The 23,725-nt window shown below is 41.2% G+C and overlaps 1 protein-coding gene across 9 annotated transcripts in view; it reads right to left on the bottom strand.

Moving 5' to 3' along the window:
* fryl (furry homolog, like) overlaps positions 1 to 23,725 on the bottom strand; it is a 599,764-nt gene that overhangs the window by 195,930 nt on the left and 380,109 nt on the right. For all 9 annotated transcript variants that reach the window (XM_085969926.1, XM_085969925.1, XM_085969924.1 and 6 more), the window contains 8 exons: positions 21,731 to 21,902; positions 14,435 to 14,567; positions 10,427 to 10,534; positions 9,602 to 9,839; positions 9,300 to 9,485; positions 6,416 to 6,502; positions 1,566 to 1,834; positions 929 to 1,118 (listed from right to left, as the gene is read on the bottom strand). In XM_085969926.1, the coding sequence (XP_085826052.1) occupies positions 929 to 1,118; positions 1,566 to 1,834; positions 6,416 to 6,502; positions 9,300 to 9,485; positions 9,602 to 9,839; positions 10,427 to 10,534; positions 14,435 to 14,567; positions 21,731 to 21,902 (1,383 nt within the window). The remainder of the gene's footprint in view (positions 1 to 928; positions 1,119 to 1,565; positions 1,835 to 6,415; positions 6,503 to 9,299; positions 9,486 to 9,601; positions 9,840 to 10,426; positions 10,535 to 14,434; positions 14,568 to 21,730; positions 21,903 to 23,725) is intronic.

Genomic DNA, 23,725 nt, shown 5'->3' on the forward strand with positions numbered 1-23,725 from the left:
TTCAACAGATGAAGCGTCACATGCTGACGTCATCTGTCACCGGCTTTCCCTTAATTGGCCGTCATACATTGCAGGGGGTGGGACTGAAACTCCAGAGGTAAGATCGCGGCCAAAGAGTGGAATCTACACTGGTTTAGTTAACTGACTTTAAGCCTAGGCTTGGGTCCATTAGACACTGGAGAGTGAAGATGTTTTAGTGAGCTTAAACTGGAAAGCATGCCTTGGCTCCTTTACCACCACACCAAAATCACAGCTGTCTTCAATACATTGAAGCTGTAGGTGATGGCGATGATGATTTGCCAGCAGCAGCAGGCAGGGCAAGCCAATCCAATGGAATTCAAAACAATTTCAGAGACCTCTTTACAGGAACGATGCTCAAGGAGGAACATTGGGCATGTTACCACTCACTGTTCAAATGTGCTTTGCTTGTAGGACAGGAAACATTTTTTGATCAATGTCAGGGGAACATTCTCTGAGGTTTTTAGATGCAGAGAACACAAATGCCGAACAGTTATTGGACATTGGTTTTCACAGGGAGGTAGCTACTTACTACAACGAAGCCATACAGTGGATGTGGGAGTACTTTTGAAGATAATTTGCTTGCATGAGTAACCAGTGTATGGAAGACTGATCCTCAAGATAAAATAAATGCAACTTTACAACAAATGGAACATTAGTGCCATTAGAAGATTTTTTCAGCATGCATAATGGACAGTGAAAGGATAAAATGTTCCAAAAGTCATCTGCAGAATGCAAACATTTTTTTCTGCTCTACCTGTAAATGCTTTGAAATACTAACCAGTTAGTTCACATATATAAATTGCTTTTACAGAGAACAAGGAAACAATGCAAGAATTGATTTTCCCTCCCTCCATTCCACTCAAAAGAATTTCTTTTAATATTCTTTGAACAATAAAGATGTACTAACCTTAGAATCCAGACTATATCCACTATCAGGAGTAGACGCCAGCGTCTCAGGAGGGGAGCACCGCACTGACCCTGAAGTAGCCATGTTACATGTTGCTGCACTGCAGCAAAGAATAAGGTAGTTTCTCCAAAGCCCAATGTACGAATCGTTGCCAATTGTGGTGCTCACCTTTTTGGCATTTATAGGACTACTGTATGGAAAGAGAGTAGGTTTAGAATAAAAACATTAATTTTTAAAAAGTACTCAAAATTACAAGTGCTCAAATTTTTGGGAATGTTGAAAAATAAATTACAACACTGTAAAGATTAAGTACTTATATAAAATTAATAAAATAATATTTGAACATTATAAGCACCTCCAGGACAATTTACAAATAGAGGAGCAAACATATGTTGTGGCTAAGTTAATGTTTTCAGGTACTTGATATATGGACCCGCACTTCAAACAATTATCACTGTAAGAGGTTCACAACCAGTATTGATCAACAATAATTCACCGTTTATAACTTGGATTTTAAATTAACTAATCTAATGAATCAAAAGATGGAGAAAACGGATCACTCATGTCCATTACTAACTGATAAGAGACCAGAGTCATGGTCAGCAATGAATTTAACAATTAGTTCAGAAGGACTTACTTTATGTCCACTTGTGGGGAAAGCATCTGTAGACGAGTATATGAAAACATCCATGCATAACTCAGTGCTGATGGACAGTGTTTGGGCAAATTTTCTTGCTTGAGGAAGCTTGAAAGGCTGATCACCCAGGGATCCAGACCCTGTGTCACATGTGCAAATATCCAAATGTGTGATGGACTGACCACATCAAACTGATGACTGATGGGAGAGGAACTCCATTCTGCAAGTGTCTGGAGGTCTATCCCACTGGGGCAATACAACAAGTTCGTCTGATTTAAGGGCAAAAAATGTTTTAAAATTAGCAGTTTTTTAATATACATCACTTTAGGAAGTTATATTCAATACATAGCTGCATTCGGCATTATAAGAACAAATCTCTAACTCCTAAACATACCAACAGGTTTCCTTTCCTCCCCTCGTGAAGATGTTGACTCCTTGCTGGGGTATGATTTCATCAACACTAGTTACCTCATACAATAAGTCTTTATTCATGTGTGTCATCAGGCTATTGAATTGTGAGAGATCACAGCTGAGTGTGATCCTGTCCTCACATGGTGTCTACACACATGTATTTTACTTTCAGTGGGGTGAGGGTGTCACTGGATAACAATCAAGAGCAAAAATCTTAGGTGATTCTTTTTCCTCCTAGGGAGCCTACTGCCATCCAGGTTGGGATCAGTTAACTTCAGGTAGAATGGATACTGAACCTGAGAGTTTACTGCTCTGCGTGTTTCAGCTACTCAAATGGTGTAAACTAAGATACAGTAATGTTAAATGAGCTAATGTTTCATAAATAAAACAGGACCACTGATATAGAGCCAACAAATAATATTTGCATTTGTATCCTTCACAAACAGGGAGTTACTTTTGAGGTGTAGTAATTTATGTTAAAAAGGAGGCAGCCATTTTATTAAGTGATAAATTGACAATTTAATCACATTTCAAATCATAAGATAGTTGATATTTTTTCATATGAGGGTTGGTTGGTCACTTTAAATCTGTCATAACATTGTGGAATTGGTTGTAATACACAACTCCTGTGTGATTGGAAATGGTGTTCCACAGTTGATGCATTTACAGGCAGATAGATGCCTCCTCCAAATGGCTTTGATGTACTAATATTTTTTAATTGCAAAGCCATTAGAGTTGATCTCACCAGAAGCACATCATGATAACGTCTGTGAATAATCAGTAGTTCACTGACTCTGGAAGATTGTTTGGTTGTTACCTTGTTTGGCTGGAGGCAAGGGTCTGGAAGGCCATCATATGCCTGTGAACCCCACTGTGATTGACAGTTGTATCTGTTTGTGTAAATAACATTTTGATTCCTTTTCTCTGGGATTAGATGAAAGACTTGAATGCAAGTAACTCTGTTGTCCATAAGAACATAACAAGTAGGAGCAGGAGTAGGTCATAAGGCCCCTCGAGCCTGCTCCGCCATTCAATAAGATCATGGTTGATATTTGACCTCACCTCCACTTTCCCGCCCGATCTCCATATCCCTTGATTCCCCCCGAGTCCAAAAATCTATCTATCTCAGCCTTGAATATACTCAACGCTTCAGCATCCACAGCCCTTTGGGGTAGAGAATTCCAAAGATTCACAATCCTCAGTGAAGAAATTTCTCCTCATCTCAGTCTTAAATGGTAGGAGAGGTCCCACAGGATGTCTCAGAGGCTGGGGGGGGGGGGGAAGGAAGGGCAGTGGGGAGAGAGATAGAAAAGGAGCAGTGATGCATAGCTCCATGCCAAGGCAGAGAGATGACTTGAGCCAGCTCTCTCAGCTTACCAGTTCTATCTTATGTCACTGTTTCGCTGTTCACGTGGATGTGTTTTTGTCGCACTCCGCGGACCATTGCAATCATAAAAGATATAGGCAACACCATGATACTAGATATCATGCCTGTAAAGTCACACTTCAGCTCATAGGAAGCAAGGACCCACTTATAGATAGCGCCCGGGCGCTGCAATTTTTACGCCGCTCATGAAATTGACCAGACATTTTGCGGCGGCGCTAAACACTACCGCCACGATCTCCTGCACCCGCAGAGCGTGACGTCAGTCGAGCGTGCAACGCCCCGGTAGCGCCCCAGACCGGATATTGAGTGGCGCCCCCCCCCGCCTTTCCGCCTACCGCTAGCAACAACAGGTTGCGGGGAACGCTTTGCAGTCGGGAAGGGACTGGGGGAGCGCTACTTAAAGGAGACTGCTTCCTGCCTTTTTTTGTCGGTGACATTTTTGCACCACGCATTGAGAGAGAGACTTCTGGAGAGATTCAACACTGTGTGAAGGAGTTTTGGGTACTGAGCAGCACTTTGCAGAATCATTTTGATTTGACCTTCCTTGCATTGATTTAGAAGAGACTATGGGGGCTGCACTCTCAGCTCTTTCCCTGGGCCTCTCCATTGTTCTTTCCAGCAAACTGATGTACAGGTCTCTCCAGGCCGAGATTCAAGGCTGCAATGAGCAGGGTGTGGATGGAGAGCAAGATCGAGCCTCTCCAAGAACTGGCCGGCACCAGTGTGTCTGTGTTCCATTGCTGACTGACGTCACGAGCTTCGCCAGCGCTCTGAGTTAGCGCCTCGCCCCTCGGCATTAGCGCCTTAAGAGAGGTGTGTAGCGCCTGATTTAGTGCTCCAATCACCTCCAGGGGCGATAGAAGCCAAGTTTGCATTCGGAGGCGATAATTTGCGCCAGGCGCTAAACTTTGCGCCCGGCCGATAATTGCGTCTCAAACGGGGCGATACCGAATTTTCCCCCCATGATCTTTGGCACAGAGCAGAAGAAAAATATCAGGGTCAGCCATTTTACACAGCCTCATCCCATAAACAGCAGTAAGATGGAGGATTAGTTTTGTTGGGGGATTTTTTTGAGGGAGGAATGTTGACTAGGACATTGAGAAAACTCTTCCGGTTCATCAGGTAGTGTCATGAAATCTTTAGTTTCCAGCTGAACCAGTGGAACAACAGACGTCAGAGGAACGGGTTATTGGGGAAATGATGGAGAGCTGGAGAAGATTGCAGAGACAAGTTAGGGCAAGTTCTTTGGAGAAATTAGCTGATGTTCTTCAATAATATTACTAGTATAGCACTAATTGCATCTTTGCCTTCTGAAATTCTGAATTAAAAAATCTTACATTCCAAAAAACTTGCCAAAATAAAAAAAATGATTTCAACTAAAATTTAACTTTACGAAGTTAAAAACTTCATATAATTTTCACAGGCCACATGTAGCAGCAGGTGCAATAGTGAGCTGATTACATCGAAATGTACACAGTTTGTTTCTCAAATAAAGGAACAAGTTTACAAGACAGGCATGAATGAGATGCAATGTTTTCAGCTGGTCAAAAAAATGGAATTCTAGTCCTATTTGAAGTCTAGAAGTGCTCCCTGTACCTACTTTCACCCCCCACTCCCCTTAACACTCTTTGGTCTCCAGAGGCTACTTATGATCGTTGGCCAAGAGGCTAGACAGACGATCTACTTTCAAAAGTCTGCTTTTACTAATCTAAGGCAACTCAAAAGGTACACAAGAGCAGCTCAAATAGGAACATAGGGCTCTGTTCAGTTTTTCATCCCTCCCTGTAGGGAGCATCTGACCTCCCTGTAGGGAGCATCTGACCTCCCCACGCAGCATGGCACAAGTCGGTAGCATGCAGTGTGTGGCATCACGAATATGAATCCATGGGCCAGAAATTTGGGTCCCCACGGGTGAGTACGCGCTGGGTACTCACGTGTAGGCCCAACAAAAGTGCCGGTTTCGTGCATGCACTGCGCATGCGCGGGAAACCGGAACTTCCGTTCCCTTAAAGGAAGGGGTTCACAGGTCGAACGTGTGCGCCGGAGAGGCAGCGCGTACGCCTGGAACTTCCGTTTTTTTTGCAGATTTCTCCGGGAGGGTAAGTCTCCAGCAGCTATGCTTTTAAAAAGCAGTTGCAAGGCCTGCTTTTAACAAGGTAAGTGGTGAATTAAGTAAAATTAAAACATTTTTTCCACAGGTTTATTACTTTTAAATACTTTAAAGAAAGGTAAGTTTATTTTTAGCCCCGTTAAAAACTGTAATTAATTTTTTCAAAAATTTAAATTATTGTTTAATAGTTATTTTATGTAATTTATAGTTATTTTAAAAATGTGATTAAAAAAAAAATTTATTTGAAGTTTTAGTTATGTTTTGGGGCTGAACTCTATTGATAGATTTGACAGGTCTTCCTGTCAAATCTATGAATAGAGATTCCCTGCTACGATTGGCTCCCCATGGCCCACGTGATCCCAGGGGATGCTTCTAACTAATTGCGCCCCTGGGATACGCAAGCACTGCGCGCCAGCAGTTGGAGGAGACCCAGGATCGGAATCTCACGTGGGCCCACAGCACAACGGCCAGCGCGCTAGGTAAGTGCAGGTCGGAGGCTTGCACCCGCGGGAAGCCTCCGACCCAAATTTCTGGGCCCATGTCTTACATGGTGTATTGGATAAGACCTTTAATGCATTGCATACCTATGTTGCCTCATCCTTTACCTCCAGGAGGAAAAATACTGAATTTGTAGACTGTTGCTAATAACAATAGCTATTCCGTTAATAATATGGGCCACCTCACAAACTCTGTTCCCAAGATATAGGGCTATCAGTTATGGGATCTATTATTTTGTTTCGGTAGATCTTATTCCAGGTCTAGGAGGGTGTTTGTAACTTGTTATGCACCTTTGAAAACATGACCAATGTTGTGACCACTGAGTAATAATTTCTGAATATATAAATGAGGTTCACAAAACATATGTTAATATTCTCAAAATTGTCAATACTACAATGGTCTTCAGGCTGTAAAGTATCAAACGGTTCCTGCTCACTGCTCTACCTGGTCCGCTCCAGTGAGGTGAATAAAGCTTTCCAAGATTGAAGGGCTTAATCGATCCATGACATCAATTGCCAGTTCTTCGTCTCCCTGAAATAAAAGGAAAATTCTTATCTGTACTTGTATAATATGCTGTTTGAGAAATGGATTCAGTCTACAGCAGGGCAGAAACATGAAGTATGCAGTGTTGCCTACAAGGCACATTGGCAGGAATGTCGGCAATAAGTTAGATTGCAATTCTAACAAAATACACAAGGCATTTAATAAATCAATTTAGAAAGAATGATGATTTTCTTCTATTGAACAATTAATGGGTGCTCACAATCATTCTTCGCACAGCAACTTACAAGAACCTGAAAATGACCCTTTTATCCCTACTCTCTGTTTTCTGTCCTTTAACCAATCCTCTATCCATTCTAATATATTACTCCCAAACCCCATGGACCCTGATCTTGCATAACGGCCTTTTATGTGGCACCTTATCGAATGCCTTTTGGAAATCCAAATATACTACATCCATTGGTTACCCTTTATCTACCCTGCTAGTTACATCCTCAAAAAACTCAAATAAATTTGTTAAACACAATTTCCCTTTCATAAATCCATGGCTTTTCTAAATGCCCTGTTACCACTTCCTTAATAATGGATTCCAGCATTTTCCTGACAACTGATGTCAGGCTAATTGGCCTTAGTTCCCTGTTTTCTCTCGCTCTCCTTTCTTGAATAGCAGGGTTACATTTGTTACCATCCGATCTGCTGGGATCATTCTAGAATCTAGGGAATTTTAGAAGATCACAACCAATGCATCCACTATCTCTGTAGCCACCTCTTTTAGAACTCAAGGATGTCGGCCACCAGGTCCAGGGGATTTGTTGGCTTTTAGTCCCATTAGTTTCTCAAGTACTTTTTCTCTACTGATCTTAATTACCTTAAGTTCCTCACTCTCATTAGCACCTTGGTTCCTCACTATTTTTGGTATGCTTTTTGTGTCTTCTACTGTGAAGACAGATACAAAATATTTGTTTAAAGTCTCTGCCATTTCCTTATTCCCCATTATAATTTCTCCTGTCTCAGCCGCTAAGGGACCAAGGCTTACTTTTGCTACTCTCTTCCTTTTCATATACTTGTAGAAGCTCTTACAATCGGTTTTTATATTTCTTGCTAGTTTACTTTCATTCTATTTTCTCCCTTTTTATCAATTTTTTGGTCATCCTTTGCTGGTTTCTAAAGCTCTCCCAATCCTCAGGCTTACTACTATTCTTCGCAACATTATAAGTCTTTTCTTTAAATCTAATACTATCCTTAACTTCTTTAGTTAGCCACGGATGTTTCACTTTTCCCGTGGAGTTTTTATTTCTCAATGGAATGTATATTCGTTGAGAATTGTGGAATATTTCTTTAAATGTTTGCCATTGCTTATCTACCGTCATACCTTTTAATCTAGTTTCCCTTAGCCAACTCGCCCCCACACCTACGTAATTGGCTTTATTTAAGTTTAAGACTCTAGAATCAGACTCGAGTAGTTCACTCTCAAACCCAATGTGAAATTCTATCTTCCCCAGAGGATCTGTTACTATAAGATTACTAATTAACCCTATCTTGTTACACAATACTAGATCTAAAATAGCCTGATCCCTGGTTGGTTCCATGACATACTGTTCTAGGAAACTGTCTCGAATGCATTCCATGAACTCGTCCTCCAGATTACCTTTGCCAATTTGATTTTCCCAGTCTATAAAGTCCCCCACAATTATTGCATTACCTTTGTACAAGCTCCTATTATTTGTTGATTAATACTCTATCCAACGGTATAGCTGCTGTTAGGGGGCCTATAAACTACTCCCACCAGTGTTTTCTGCCCCTTGTTATTTCTTATCTCCACCCATACTGATTCTACTTCCTGATCTTCTGACCCAAGATCCTATCTCACTACTGTCCTTATGTCATCCTTTATTATCAGGGCTACACCCCTCCTTTTCCATTCTGCCTGTCTTTTTGAAACGTCAAGTACCCTGGAATATTTAGTTTCTAACCTTGCAACCACGGCCCAAAATTTGCGATCAGAGCCTTCCCGCGGGCGGATGCCTCCGACCTGTAAAATATCTACGCATTTACCTGGCGGCCCTGGCGTAAGAATTTCACGGGCATTCAGCGGGCGGAAGTTAAGCAAATAGCACAACGCTCCACCCGCAGAGGCCCATTTCCCAGGAATGCGGAGGATCTGTCAAGTAGATTCTTGACAGATTGCAAGTTCCGGGTTTTATCGCATGTGCTTCGCATGCCTAAACCCGGAACTTGTGTGGCCCCTACGGGCGCATACACATGTCTCTGTAATGGCTATTAGATCAAACCTATTTATCTCTACTCGTGCCATATTTTTAACTTTTTAAACATTATTCCTTGCTTTCACCTTATTCGCTGATGCACTATTACCGTTAAACGCTCTGTCCCTTCCTGTCGCACTCTGCTTATTTTTACCCAAATCACTACACTGCTCCATTGCCTTGACTTTTCTCTTTAGATTTCTAAATTTCCCCTCACCTTACCCCCACCCCGCCCCACCTTTTTAGTTTAAAGTCCTACTACAGTTATAGTCCTAAATAACAAACAAAGTACCTTCAGTAAAGTACAATTTCTGAAAGAACACTCCAAGGATGATCTTTGTTCTAAATGTTGCTGATCAAACCTACCTCTTGTTTCTAAGATCTACACGTCAGTAAGCATAGGTCCCTTATATTAGAAATATTAGCCAAGACTTTTTAAAATTGGTTAATAATGAGCAGCATAGAATCATCGAATAGTACAGCACAAAAGGAGGCCATTCAGCCAATCGAGTCTGTGTCACACAACCCTTAATAATAAACAGAAACCTATTCATAGCACTAACCTTTGAAAGGCCCAAAGCTGTGAACAAAGTTCTAATTTCTCTCAGAATGTTGACAGCCAGTCTCCTGGTGGCTGGCCGACAGCTGCAGAGAACCACTAAAGCAAAACCTTCCACTGCATGGAAGACAGAGGAATAAGGGCTCCGTTCCAGTGGAAGTGTGTGGGCAGCCCCATTGGGAACAGCACGCTGTGGATAACAAAACAAATCAATGACTGAGGAGGAAGTGTTAAATCACAAAAATGAATTAGTAGTTGAAATGTAATGAATAATTATATTGCAGATTCAATAAATGTTGTCTTTACCTGTAGATCATGACCTTTCATGTGAGACTGAACTGCTTGTTTCCAATGGTTTATTAACTGCACTAACATCTTGACAGAGTTATCTAGGAGTGTTGGATGGACATCATTCACCTCTCGGACAATGAATGACACAAACCCTGACAGAACATCCTCCCTCCAGTCTGGAAAGTCAACCATTAAAGCCTGTAGAGTAGTGAATGCCAGACCACGAAGCTCTTCATCCATGTGAATGGTGAGTCTATAAAACAAAATAAATTATTACGTCTAATTACTATGAATAAGAGTGCATAATATATTCCTCTCCTGAATTATAAAGATGCATGTTACTAAAAGTCACAGAAAATGCTAGAAACATTCAGCAGATCAGACAACATTTGTGTTGAGAAAGAAACAGAGTTAACGTTTCAGGTTGATTACCTTTCATCATAAGTCCTAAATTGGCTGTCATTTTTCCAGCCTCAATTTGTTTTTCTTTTTTGAAAGAAAAGTTTCAGCTCTCAATTTTAAAAACAGTTTTACAATCTTGGAAAAGTCAACCAGCCACACTCACTCAGATAGCAGGTTGATATGATTGACCAAATTAGCAGGCGAGGTTATCTTTCAAAGTTCAGGCAAGGGCATGATTTGGTGTGTCCCACTTTGAAGTCTATCTGATGGATTTACAGGTTGCCAGACATCCTGCTCATCTATAGGATGCACTTTAAGCTTCAGTGTGCTATTTTCTATTATATGCACTTCAATGCTTCATGTGTTAGAACATGTCTATAATGGGGAAGATCTAAAATGTATAACGTGTATTAATTTTTGATAAAATAAATGCATCACCTTGCCAAGAGTTCAACAAGTTCTGCTCTGCTCATGCCATCAGGAATCAGCCTGGGTATAGCAGCCACACAAGTCCGGAAGAGGTCTATCTTGGGCTTCCTTTCCCCCCTATTAAAACATAAAAACATTGTGAAGTAATTAGCCACAGTAGCTCTTAAGAATTATATATATAACCATAAAGGACTGGACCAGAAAAAGTTGCTGAACTTATTTTTAGTTCTTTCACTTATTGGTTTTCTGGTCAGCTAATCATAAAAACTCTATTACTGTCCTTAATAGATTACATCGGTGAGCAATAGAGATTTCTAAGCATCGGTAATTTCAGGAGTCAGGGAATGTTAAGAAAATTGGCTTATTTTCTATGGAAAAAAGGTGTTGAGGTGATATAGTTTTTTTTCAAGATTATGAAGGGAATTGACAAAACTGATGTTGGCAAATTGTTCACAAATATCAGGAAACCACTACATAGAAATTTTGAAATTAGCAGCAAGAAGGAATGCTAGTTTGAACTGTTATGCCCAAAGGGAGAAAATTGCAGAAAAAAAGGAAGGATTTTGAAACCAACAGTATATGGGTTCAAAAGGTAATCAGTCGCATCTCTGAGATAAGAAGGGAATGAGATGTGACGAAAAGGAGGAGACGTGTAGTTGATCTGTGAAAAAGGGACGAGACTATTTGGAGAAAGTGCATTCCCACTTGGCATCTTAAATATGTGAAAAATGATGGACCTCAAGCATATTTGAAAGATTCTGAGTCAAGTATTACTAATCATCCCCAACAAACCTACTTAAAGAAATGATTTATATGACTCCAATATGTATTAAACAATCTGAAAGGACCTTCAGTTTAAACTTTCCTTGTACAGACGGTCATCTCCACAGGTAAATTTTTAATAGGCAATTTTTTAAATAGATAAGATTTTCCATCCTTAATCTAAGTGTGATGCAATTTAAATATAAAACAGTGAGATAATGTGATAAATTATAAGTTTCAAATCTCCGATATTTGTATCTAGCAGATATCTCTATTAATTAGCTTGAATCATACAGCACAGAGCGGCTGATTGGCTGGAATTTTAATTTGGAGGTGGGTAAGGAGCCAGGGGGCCTGGAAAGCGAATTTAACGGCAGGTCCTGATTAGCATTTCAAAGCACTGATACCCACCTGCAGCCAGCAACATGGAGAGGCTGGTTGGCTGTTGGGCGGGTATGCCAGTGGCACCAGGCCGCAGAGAGGAGGGAGGGAGGGATTGGGGCGGGGGTCGGAGGCTGGAGTGGGGAGGCCGGAGCAGGATTGGGGCAAGAATGGAAGGCCTCGGGATCCAGCAGTCGTCATCTTCCTTTAGCTGGTAGGTTCCCCGATGCCAAGGAAACATGGCCAGAGTTAAATTTCAAATGGTGGATCACCATGAGACACACAGCCTCATTATAATGTTTAAATGGATGACCCGCCTCCTGGGAGCGGAAGTGGGCGGTTTGAGGTCAGGATTCAGTTTTTTAACTCTAATCTCACACCCAACGCCAACCAACCTGTCAACCTGTTTTTTGGGGTTAAAATTCCCCCCATCGTGCCTGTCCCAGCTCTTTGAAAGAGCTATCCAATTAGTCCCACTCCCCTGTGCTTTCCCCATAGCAGTGCAAATTTTTCCATTTCAAGTATAGATCTAATTCCCTTTAGAATGTTACTATTGAATCTGCTTCCACCACCATTTCAGGGAGTGCATTCCAGATCATAACAATACGCTTCGTAAAACAATTTCTCCTCATTTCCCCCCTGGAATCTTTTGCCAATTATCTTAAATCTGTGTCCTCTGGTTTCTGATCCTCCTGCCAATGGAAACCATTTCTCCCAATCTATTCTATCAAAACCCTTCATTATTTTGAGCACCTCTATCAAATTCTTCCTTAACCTTCTCTGCTCTAAGGATAATAATCCCAGCTTCTTTAGTCACTCTGCATAACTGAAGTCCCTCATCCTTGGTACCATTCTGGTAAATCTCCTCTGTAATAATACATAATTATGACAATAAATGATACAGCAAAACAAATCAATTGAGCACATTTGTAGCTCACTACTGTGTGCAGAGTAATTTAGTACAGCATATGACTGCAGTAGGTTAAAAATGATGAGAATACCATTAAAATTTATTAAACAATTTTCTTCAAGGAACTCAGAACTAGAGTTCAAATTCAGCTGAACCAAAAAGGTGTAATTTGTCCACCCACCTACTCTACAATTCTTCAACCATTAAATATAAGCAAACCAGACTTACAGCTCACAGTTAAGCACATTATGTATGCAATTTTCAATTCCACTGGCCGTGAATAAATCTGTAGCACACAACTGAAGCCCCTCAGCTGAAGGGAGGCAGACTGTGGAGGCTTTGAAGGCAATACAATGTTTATAAAACGTTCCACTTTCAAAAAAGATATAAAAACAACAATCAACCTATAAACCCACGCAAATCAGATGCAACATAAAATCCTGATGCATAAGCCGTTTCCTAAAATACTAAACTGTCTCTTAGCTTATGCATCAGACTGGAAACAAAAGTCAACCAAAATCAAGCCTTTCAGTAAACATGTATGGGCTAATAAATGAAAGCCAGAACGGATTTGTTAAAGGCAAATCGTGTTTGACTAACTTGATTTAAGCTCTTTGATGAAGTAACAGAGAGGGCTGATGAGAGTAGTGTGGTTGCTGTTGTTTATATGGACTTTCAAAAGGCATTTGATAAAGTACCACATAATAAAGTTGTTAGCAAAATTAAAGGCCATGGAATTGAAGGGACAGTGGCAGCGTGGATACAAAAGTTGGCTAAGTGACAGAAAGCAGAGTGTAGTGGTGAATGGTTGTTTTTCAGACTAAAGGGAAGTATATAGTGGTGTTCCCCAGGGGTCATATTAGGACCCCTGCTTTTTTTGATATAATAATGACCTGGACTTGAGTATTCAGGGTATAATTTTTTAAGTTAATAGATGACACGAAACTCAGAAATGTAGTAAACGATGACGGGGGTTAACAAGAGACTTCAGGAGGACACAGGCAGACTTGTGAATGGGCTGACACATGGCAAATGAAATTTAATGCAGAGAAGTGTGAAGTAATACATTTTGGTAGGAAGAATGAGGGAAGGCAATATAAACTAAATGGTACAAAAGGGGATGCAGGAACAGAGCGACTTGGGGGTGTATGTACACAAATCTTTGAAGGTGAAAAGACTTAAAAAAAAGCATATGGGATCCTTGGCTTTATTAATAAAGGAATAGTGTATAAAAGCAAGGAAGTTATGCTGCACCTTTATAAAACACTGATTAGGCCGCAGCTGGAGTACTTTCTTCAATTCTGGGCATCACACTTCAGGAAGGATATATAGGCATTAGAGTGGGTGCAGAAGAGATTTACTAGAATGGTACCAGGGATGAGGGACTTCAGTTGTGTGGAGAGACTAGAGAAGCTGGGGTTGTTCTCCTTAGAGCAGAGAAGGTTAAGAGGAGATTTGATAGTGGTGTTCAAGATCATGAACGGTTTAGATAGAGTGAATAAAGAGAAACTGTTTTCAGTGGCTGATGGATCAGTAACCAGAGGACACAGATTTAAGGTGATTGGCAAAAGAACCAGAGGCAACATGAGGAAACATTTTTTTACGTAGCGAATTGTGATCTAGAATGCACTGCCTGAAAGGGTGATGAAAGTAGATTCAATAGTAAATTTCAAAAGAGAATTGGATAAATACTTGAAGGGAAAAAATTTACAGGGCTCTGGGGAAAGAGCAGGGGCGTGGGACTAGTTGGATAACTCTACCAAAGAGCCGGCACAGGCATGATAGGCTAAATATGCTGTATCATTTTACGATTCCAAATGAAAGTGTTTTCATAAAAAGTGATTTCTTGGCAATATTAAAATGTTATTTGAAAGCATGTTAGTTGCTTTTAGTGTTTATATTCCCAAAAAGGCTTTATCCATTACTGAGTTTTCTTTTTACAATTTTGCGTGTCCAGTGCTTACGTGATCATGTCTTCAGGCTCCTTGTTGGACATCTGTACGTTAGTCATACTCATAGATCTTCCCACCTCCTTGTCCAAATGTCTAAGAATGCTATCAAGAGCCTTCCTCACTTGGGGGTAGTAAAATGACATTCCTAATAGAAAAAGATAATTTGGCATTGTTATTACACTACTTTGTTCAATTTTTCAAACAAAAACAAAACCATTAAACAAATGTGAAATGTCTATAAGGAAAAGTGTAGGAAATTATATTACAAGTAACAGATGTAGCAGCAGACATTTATTTTTAAAGAAAAAGCTTTTTGGAGACATAAGCAGTACTAGAGTGCAATTTCAGTTATTAAAAATGTCAGGAGCATGACTGATTAATTACAGACAAGCTAGCCTGATATCTATACTGGAAAAATACAATGTCTGTCACAGAGTAAGTATCCAAGGGCATCTAACAAGAGTGAAGGTAGTTAAATCAAGCCAAGTTATAAGAAAGCTTTATAGAAATGTTACATTGAAGCTTAGCCAAATGTCTAAAAGGTTCATGTCCTCCATTTTTTTAATACCTACCATCTATGAAGTCCTTTATCTCCAAACCCAGGGAAATCCCCACACTTGCATTTATGAAAGACAGATAATACCTGACAAAATTATTTTTATTCTTCAGTATATTTTGTGGATGACAGTATAGGGATGAATATTTCATGCTACACATGTAGACTGAATATCAATGGAGTAACTTATTTATGAACTCAGCAATTTTGACTTCCAAAATCATACCAGGCATTGTACGACAGACACTGCGATGCAATATTTTAACCTGTCCTCCATGTCTACTATAAAGAAACATTTTAAACAATCTGTAATTACTCAGTACAACTCAAAAGAACACTATTTCATCAGGAAGGGGAAAAACAGATATCCATTAATTAAAGGAAATTTCTCATGATAAGGAAATTGAGAATCTTTCCGTAATCATGTTTTGGAATGAAAGGATGGTACCAATATATTTAGAAACTGCCTACTAGTTTCTGCTGCTTCAATATGTGCGCACCAGACAGGCTACCTCAACAACTGTTACAAAACTGCACCACAGTACACCAACAGGTTAAGTCTCCACATAATGAAACATCATCTTAGAAAAATAAGATAAATAAGCTGGTAGAATCAGTGAAGAAGCAGTATAAAACCATGTTATGACTGCATAATTCACTCACTACCTTCAAGGTCATTAGTTATGTATCCAATATCATTTTGCGTTTTTTTGATAAGCCATCCAATTCATCCTGCACCCATCTCTACTTGGGAGATTTTTCTTCTCACTGCTCTCCTCTCATACTACAAGAGAGTTTCCCAGGTGCCCTCCAGTACCTATCCCAAGTTGCCAGTCTTCACATTTAAGGCTTGAAGAAGAGTGTCAACCTGTCCCTTGACCACTGGCACTCTAGCCAAGACCAATTCCATTCGCACTTGTGTCTAACATACCTAAGCCTCCAGCAACGGGAAACAATCAGCAGTGGAAATCCTGCTAATTTTTTCCCCCTTCCCAGCCTGGAGACATTGAAGCTCAATTTAACACTGCTCTGATACACATCTGCTCTGCAGTCCTGCCACATCCAGTCGTGCAGGGTGGTGGACAATTAAGCAAATAACAGGAGTAAGTGGCTCCATGAATATCCCCATCCTCAACGATGGTAAAGCCCAGCATGCGAGAGCAAAAGACAAGGCTGAAGCGTTTGCAACTATCACCAGCCAGAAATCCCGAGTGGATGATCCATTTCGGCCTCCTCCCGAGATCCCCACCACCACAGATGCCAGTCTTCAGCCAATTCTATTCACTGCACATGATATCAAGAAACGACAGAGTGCACTGGATACAGCAAAGACTATGGGCCCCAACAACATCCCGGTTGCAGTGCTGAAGACTTGTGCTCCAGAAGTAGCCGTGCCTCTAGCCAAGGTGTTCCAGTACAGCTACAACACTGGCATCTACTCGGCAATGTGGAAAACTACCCAGGTATGTCCTGTCCACAAAAAGCAGGACAAATCCAATCCAGCCAATTACCGCCCCATCAGTCTACTCTCAATCATCAGCAAAGTGATGGAAAGAGTCGTCAACAGTGCTATCAAGCGGCACTTACCAATAACCTGCTCACCGATGCTCAGTTTGGGTTCCGCCAGGACCATTCGGCTCCTGACCTCATTACAGCTTTGATCTAAACATGGTGAGGTGAGGTGAGAGTGACTGCCCTTGACATCAAGGTAGCATTTGACTGAGTATGGCACCAAGGAGCCCTAGTAAAACTGAAGTCAATGGGAATCGGGGGGGGGGGGGGGGGGGGAGAAACACTCTACTGGCTGGAATCATACCCAGCACAAAGGAAGATGGTTGTGGTTGCTGGGTGTCAATCATCTCAGCCCCAAGACATCGCTGCAGGAGTTCCTCAGGGCAGCGTCCTAGGCCCAAACACCTTCAGCTGCTTAATAACAACAGAAAATGCTGGAAAAACTCAGCAGGCCAGGCAACATCCGTGGAGAGAGAAATAGAGTCAACGTTTCAGGTCGAAGCCCTTCGTCAGGACTGAGAGGAAACACAGGAAATGAAACAGATTAAAAGGCCAGTTTGGGGGCTGGGAAATGGGAATGAAAGAACAAAAGAAGTGAAGAGACATTAAGAGGTATTCAAGACGAGACGGTGATAAGACTAGTGAAGAGACAAAAGACGGCTCTAGATGTTTATTAAATGGATGCAGTGTGAAGTGTGAAATGCGCTGGCAGAATGAGAGACAGCTGCCATGTGGGAGAGAAAAGAAGGGGGAAGGGCACAAAACAAAGGTGTGGATAAAAAATATATAAAAATATAATAGGGGCTGAGGTTATAATCTGAAATTGTTGAACTCGATATTGAGTCCGGAAGGCTGTAAAGTGCCTTATCGGAAGATGAGGTGCTGTTCCTCGAGCTTACCCTGGGTTTCCGTGGAACAATGCAAGAGCCTGAGGACAGTGAGGTCTGAGTGGGAATGGAGCGGTGAATTGAAATGACAGGCGACCGGAAACTCGGGGTCACCCTTACGGACTGAACGGAGGTGTTCCGCAAAGCGGTCACCCAATCTGCGTTTGGTCTCCCCATATTGGGCTGTTTCTAATCTACTGGCATTCAAACCATCCCCCCACCATCACCCCGCAGCACCCCCTTCCACCTAAAAGTGTTCAATATATTCCTCATAATGGTTGTCCAAGTCTCTCAAATATTCTCACTAGTCTCTGTTAGCATTCTGGGATAAATACCATTATCCCTGTTGACATGTTTGTTTTGAGCCCTTTTTGCCTGTCTGGGACTTCCATCTCATTTATATCAAAGCCATTGATTTTACTTTGGTTGTGTTTTTGAGGAACACACATTACTCATGTCTTCTCTTGTGAATACCAAAGTAAGAATTCAAAATATTAAACTATCTGGCATTTATAAGCAATTTTGATTCTGTTTGCAGTTTTATGGTTTTCACCTCTTTTCTGACTGCCCTTTTATTGTTACAGTACTGAAAGAATTTTTTAATGTTATGTTTATCTTCTGCTGCTGTGTGCTTCGCTAGGTCTCTCTTTGCTACTCTCATTACCCTTTTAATTCCTTGCTGAGTTTTCTTTTATTTATCCCAGTGAACCCCTTCCCCTCTGCAGGATTTGTAGAAGTTATTTTTCCTCTTTCTATCGGCTTTAATTTGCTTGTTAATCCATTTTTGGTCAGATTTGTTTAGTCTGACTTTATTGGTTTTCAGAATGTATTTGCCCTGCATGTCCAGCATGACACCTTTCAAGGTGCTTCACTTGTTCTTTACTGAAGTATTATTGAACAAATCCACCAATTTACGTGCTTTAGTTGCTCACTGAATTTAGCTCCTTTACTGGGGCAGAAATTCCTCCCCAAACGTGTGAGTACAGAAGAGGTACTCACGCGTCTGGCCGGAGGAAATGCTGGTTTTCAGCATGCACAGCGCATGCGCTGAAAACCGGCATTTCCTCTCCTCTAACCCAAGAGGTGAAGAGGCTAGCGCGTGCGCTGTAGGGGGCAGCGCGTGCGTCTTGGATTTCCTCTGTTTTGGGGGATTTGCGCATGTGTAAAGGCCTCCGGTCTTTACGCTTGTAAAAAGCACACGTAAGTATTTATTTTTACAGGTAAGTGGTGTTTTAGTGTAATTTAGAAAAAAAATTTCCACAGGTTTATTATTTTAAAGAATCTACAATAAAGGTAAGTTTAGTTTTAGACCCTTTTTATTAAAAATTTATTTTTTTCAAAAAGAATTGTTTAAATTATTTTTTTTAACTTATTTATATTTAATTTAATGATTGGGATGTTTTTTAAATTTTTATTTAAAGTTTAAATAGTGTTTTGGGCCCCCGTAGTTTGAGTTTGACAGTTCTTACTCTCAAACTCATGAATGAACCTTCCCCTCCCCTGATTGGTTGTACAGTGCTCACCTGATCCCAGCCGGCACATCGCACTAACTACGCCGCTGGATCAGGTAAGCACTGTGCGCTGACATCTGAACCGGGCCTGTGACAGGAAATGCAAGCAGGCCCGGGCTTCAGATATCAGCGCGCAGGGTGAGTGCAGATCGGTGGCTTGCACGCGCGGCAAGCCCCCGACACCAAGTTCTGGGCCATTATATACCTAGCTCCTGGTCTGGCTATTTCTGACTCTCATTGGCTGTAAAGCGCTTTGAGACGTCCGGTGGCCGTGAAAGGCGCTATATAAATGCAAGTCTTTCTTTCTTCTCAGATCATGTTAAACTTTATCACATTGTGGTCACTGTCCCCTAGGGTTGATGCAACATCCAATTCCTGTACATTTTATGGATCCTTTACAAATACCAGGTCAAGATGAGTACCGCCTCTTATTTCTTCCTTGACACAGAGTGATACATTTACCAACTCTGATTGTGAAACATTTGGGTTTTCCCAGTTTATATTTGGTTGATGGAAATCTTGAAATCAATAAAATGATTTCCCTGTTCTCACATACCCTTTATATTTCTTTGTCGAGCAATTTCTCCTCCTTATGCCATCTAATCATGAATTAGAGATGTCCAACCAGAGTCATTCATTCTGTAGTTTTCCCCCTTCCACCAGATCAACTTTGTTTATTTTCTAGGTGTCCCTGACATATAAGGCTGTAGCAACTCCTTTTTTGTCCACTCTGTCTTTTCTGAACACTCCATATGTATGTCATATTATATGAAGCTGAAAGCTGGATTAACAAGGCTAGATGCTATAAAACCAAGAGTAATATTATTCTAATTCAACAGCAGCGAGCAGCGGAATCTCCAAGTGATTGTTTCTGGAAACTAAGTGTACTTAAGGTTCTACTATACTTAAGAGTGATGAACTTAAAGAATGGAGAAACAGCCAGTGAATGCAGACTCAGTTCAAGATTATTTCTTTAAAAAGAAATTGACAGGTTTGTGATTTAATAGTAGTTTATGGATCTGGCACCAAAGCATGAGGGAAATGAAAACTAATCAGGCAAGCCCTGAATATGGATCATGGTCATACTAAACAGAGCAAGTGGCCTTTTCTCTTTAGGTTGTTATTCATTCTTAATATAAAACTCAACATAAACGTTAAATCCAGCAGTTTCTCAGTGAAACATGGCTTAAGATTATTATCCAGAACTTGTGATTTTGAGTTAGTTGAAGAAATGTGTAACAATCTGTCACAATATCTGCACTTGCAGAAACTAGACATGTCTTGAATGTGTTAACACAATGGAGAAGCAGAACTGAACACAAAGAATTTCAAATCTGGATCCATTCTTCAAAACTCACAATTCCAAATGCAGATTACATTGCAAACTTTTGTTTACTAGGATCTTTTTACTACAAAATGTTATACTTACATAAAAGAGGAATTAACAGACATAAGCATCCACAATACAGACTTAATCAGTTGCAATTTACAAAAAGGTTTGAAAACCTAACTGTAAAAATACTTTGAAGATTGATCAGAACAAGGGAAATGAAAAATGCATCTCAAACTCAGAGAGCTGCCAGAGAGTGAGAGAGAATGAGACTGAATCCATAGGAGGTTAGTAGTGAACTGCCAAGTATGGTCAGGGTCTTGTTTCAGGTCCAGTTTTCCATGGATTGTTAGTGCAGGAGAAGTGACTATTCATTATTTTTCTACATTCTGAGGAGGAATGATCAAGTCTGTAATTATAGTAAGTTTACTGTGGTCGAATTTCCGCTTTGGCGCAATCGGGAAATTGTGCCCAAAATGTGCTTTAAATTGCACTGTTTTTCCAATTTAAACTTACGCTTTGAGTTTCCGTCTAAACTCATTTGCATAATCCCAAACATAAAATTTTCCATGAATCAGCACAACGGAGCAGTGTAAACGAGCATAATCGATTAGTAACTGGGACCAGAGCCACTATCTTCCTGTATCTGGGAAGGGTCCTGTAAAAACCACTGAAAATGTTTCTTCCTTGATAGTGAGGCTGAAGATCAAAAGGTAAGAACACCTTTCTCTCTGCAAACTTTTTACTGCCACGTGCCCTGCCTTTATAGTTAAGAGCATTGATCTGACTGATTTAAATACATTTTAATTTATTAATGCACAAGTTTGAATAGTAGCGACAGAAAAAGCAATTTGACGACTCCTCCCGAACGGGCGCAATTGACGGAAACTCGCATATCCCCACTATTTTGACCTGGGGACGTGGCCAGTATTGTGGCAGGGGTCTGTTTCGGGCAAAGTGATTTTTGTCCAAGCGTAAAAGGTCACGGAAAGCACGAGCGTAAGTGGTTTTGGGCATAACTTACGTTTTAAATTCTGCAACCTTTTGCGCTAATTCGGACGATTCCGCCCGGGTTGCGCTGATACAACTAGTGGAAACTGGACCCCCACTATTTGCCTTTGGCTGTTTACTTATCTATTCATTGTTTAACAAAACCATTGGTATTTTAAGTCATAATCTGATGGAGCATTCAATCTACTGCTTTCTAATATCAACAAGATTATATGGGGACACTTAATATATCTAACAAGCCAGTTATGGTGATAACCGCCAACTCACAATTTAGGCATTGGGAACTATAAGGCAGGCACTGATTTAGAGAGAACGAGAGCTCACTTATGGCAATGGTCCGCAATGCTGAATCAGAGGAGAATATCTCAGGTAAAGATACAAAAATGTATTCTTCTAAAAAATAGATTTAACAACTTTTGCAATTTAAATATTATGTAACAAGAAGGGTGTAAAAAAAGGACTAACGTATACAAAAATAATTTTCAAGTATACAAAACCAACCTATCACTTTAGCTTCTTCATCTGTGAGGGTTTTGTTCAGGAAGATTTTCTTCACTCGCAGTGTACTACCCGATGGAAGCACAACTCCTGTTGTTGGCATTGGAGGTTCCCCATCTTTCTGCTGTAAACTATCTGCAATTACTAGAAATGCTCTCAAGCCTATGTTCATTCTCTGTAACAGAAATATATTAGTGAGTTCTTTCAGTTGTACGAAATCTAAACACAATCAACCCCATCTCAACAAATGCTGGAATTCCAATTGTACCTTCAATCATCTAATGATCAAAAACACTGCTTAAAATAGTACTGTATGCATCATCTAACCTTCATAGCAACGACAACAACAACTTGTATTTATATAGCCCTTTTAATGTAGTAAAACATCCCAAGGTGCTTCACAGGAGAGATATAAAACAAAATTTAACACCGAGCCACATAAGGAGATATTAGGGCAGATAACCAAAAGCTTGGTCAAAGAGGTAGGTTTGAAGGAGCGTCTTAAAGGAGGAACGAGAAGAAGAGATGCGGAGAGGTTTAGGGAGGGAATTCCAGAGCTTAGGCCCTTGGCAGCTGAAGGCACAGCCACCAATGGTCGAGCAATTAAAATCGAGGGTGCTCAAGAGGCCAGGATTGGAAGAGCGCAAATATCACAGAGGGTTGTGGGGCTGGAAGAGATGACAGAGATAGGGAGGGGTAAGGCCATGGAGGGTTTTGAAAACATGGATGAGAATTTTAAAATTGAGGCATTATTTAACCAGCAGTCAATGTAGGTCAGCGAGCACAGGGGTGATGGGTGAACGGGACTTGAGTTAGGACACGGGCAGCAGAGTTTTGGATGACCTCAAGTTTACGCAGCGTAGAGCTTGGGAGGCCGGCCAGGAGTGCATTGGAATAGTCAAGTCTGGAGGTAACAAAGGCATGGATAAAGGTTTCAGCAGCAGATGAGTTGAGGCAGGGGTGGAGTCAGGCGATGATACGGAGGTGGAAATAGGCAGTCTTAGTTACGATGCGGATATATGGTCAGAAGCTCATCACAGGGTCAAATATGACACCAAAGTTGTGAACAGTCTGGTTCAGCCTCAGACAGTTGCCAGGGAGAGGGATGGAGTCGGTGGCGGGGACCGAAGATAGTGGCTTCGGCCTTCCCAATATTTAGTTGCAGGAAATTTCTGCTCATCAGTACTGGATGACAGACAAGCAGTCTGACAATTTAGAGACAGTGGAGGGGTCAAGAGAGGTGGTGGTGAGATAGAGCTGGGTGTCATCAGCGTATACGTGGGAACTGCTGCTGTACTTTCAGATGATGTTGCCAAGGGGCAACATGTAGATGAGAAATAGGAGGGTGCCAAGGATAGATCCTTGGGGACACCAGAGGCAACAGTGAGAGAGCGGGAAGAGAAGCCGGTGCAGTTGTAGGTGATTCTCTGGCTATGATTAGATAGATAAGAATGGAACCAGGTGAGTGCAGTCCCACCCAGCTGGATGACGGTGGGGAGCAGTTGGAGGAGGATGGTGTGGTCAACCATGTCAAAGGCTGCAGACAGGTCAAGAAGGACTAGGAGTGATAGTTCCGTCACAGTCACAAAGGATGTCCTTTATGACTTTGATAAGAGCCATTTCGGTACTGTGGCGGGGCGGAAACCTGATTGGTGAAATTCAAACATGGAGTTTTGGGAAAGATGGGCATGGATTTGGGAGGCAACAATGCGTTCAAGGACTTTGGAGAGGAAAGGGAGGTTGGAGATGGGGCGATAGTTTGCAAGGACGGAGGGGTTAAGGGTTGGCTTTTTGCGGAGGGGTGATGATGGCAGATTTGAAGGAGAGGGGAACAGTACCTGTGGCGAGAGAACCGTTAAAAATATCAGCTAACATGGGAGCCAGGAAGGGAAGTTGGGTGGTCAGCAATTTAGTGGGAATAGGGTCGAGGGAGCAAGAGCTGGATCTCATGGACAAGATGAGCTCAGAGAGGGCATGAGGGGAGATAGGAGAGAAACT

The sequence above is a fragment of the Somniosus microcephalus genome, chromosome 2 (genome assembly GCF_052327205.1).
Source record: "Somniosus microcephalus isolate GS21.2 chromosome 2, FLI_Smic_1.0, whole genome shotgun sequence".
NCBI classification, from domain to species: domain Eukaryota; kingdom Metazoa; phylum Chordata; class Chondrichthyes; order Squaliformes; family Somniosidae; genus Somniosus; species Somniosus microcephalus.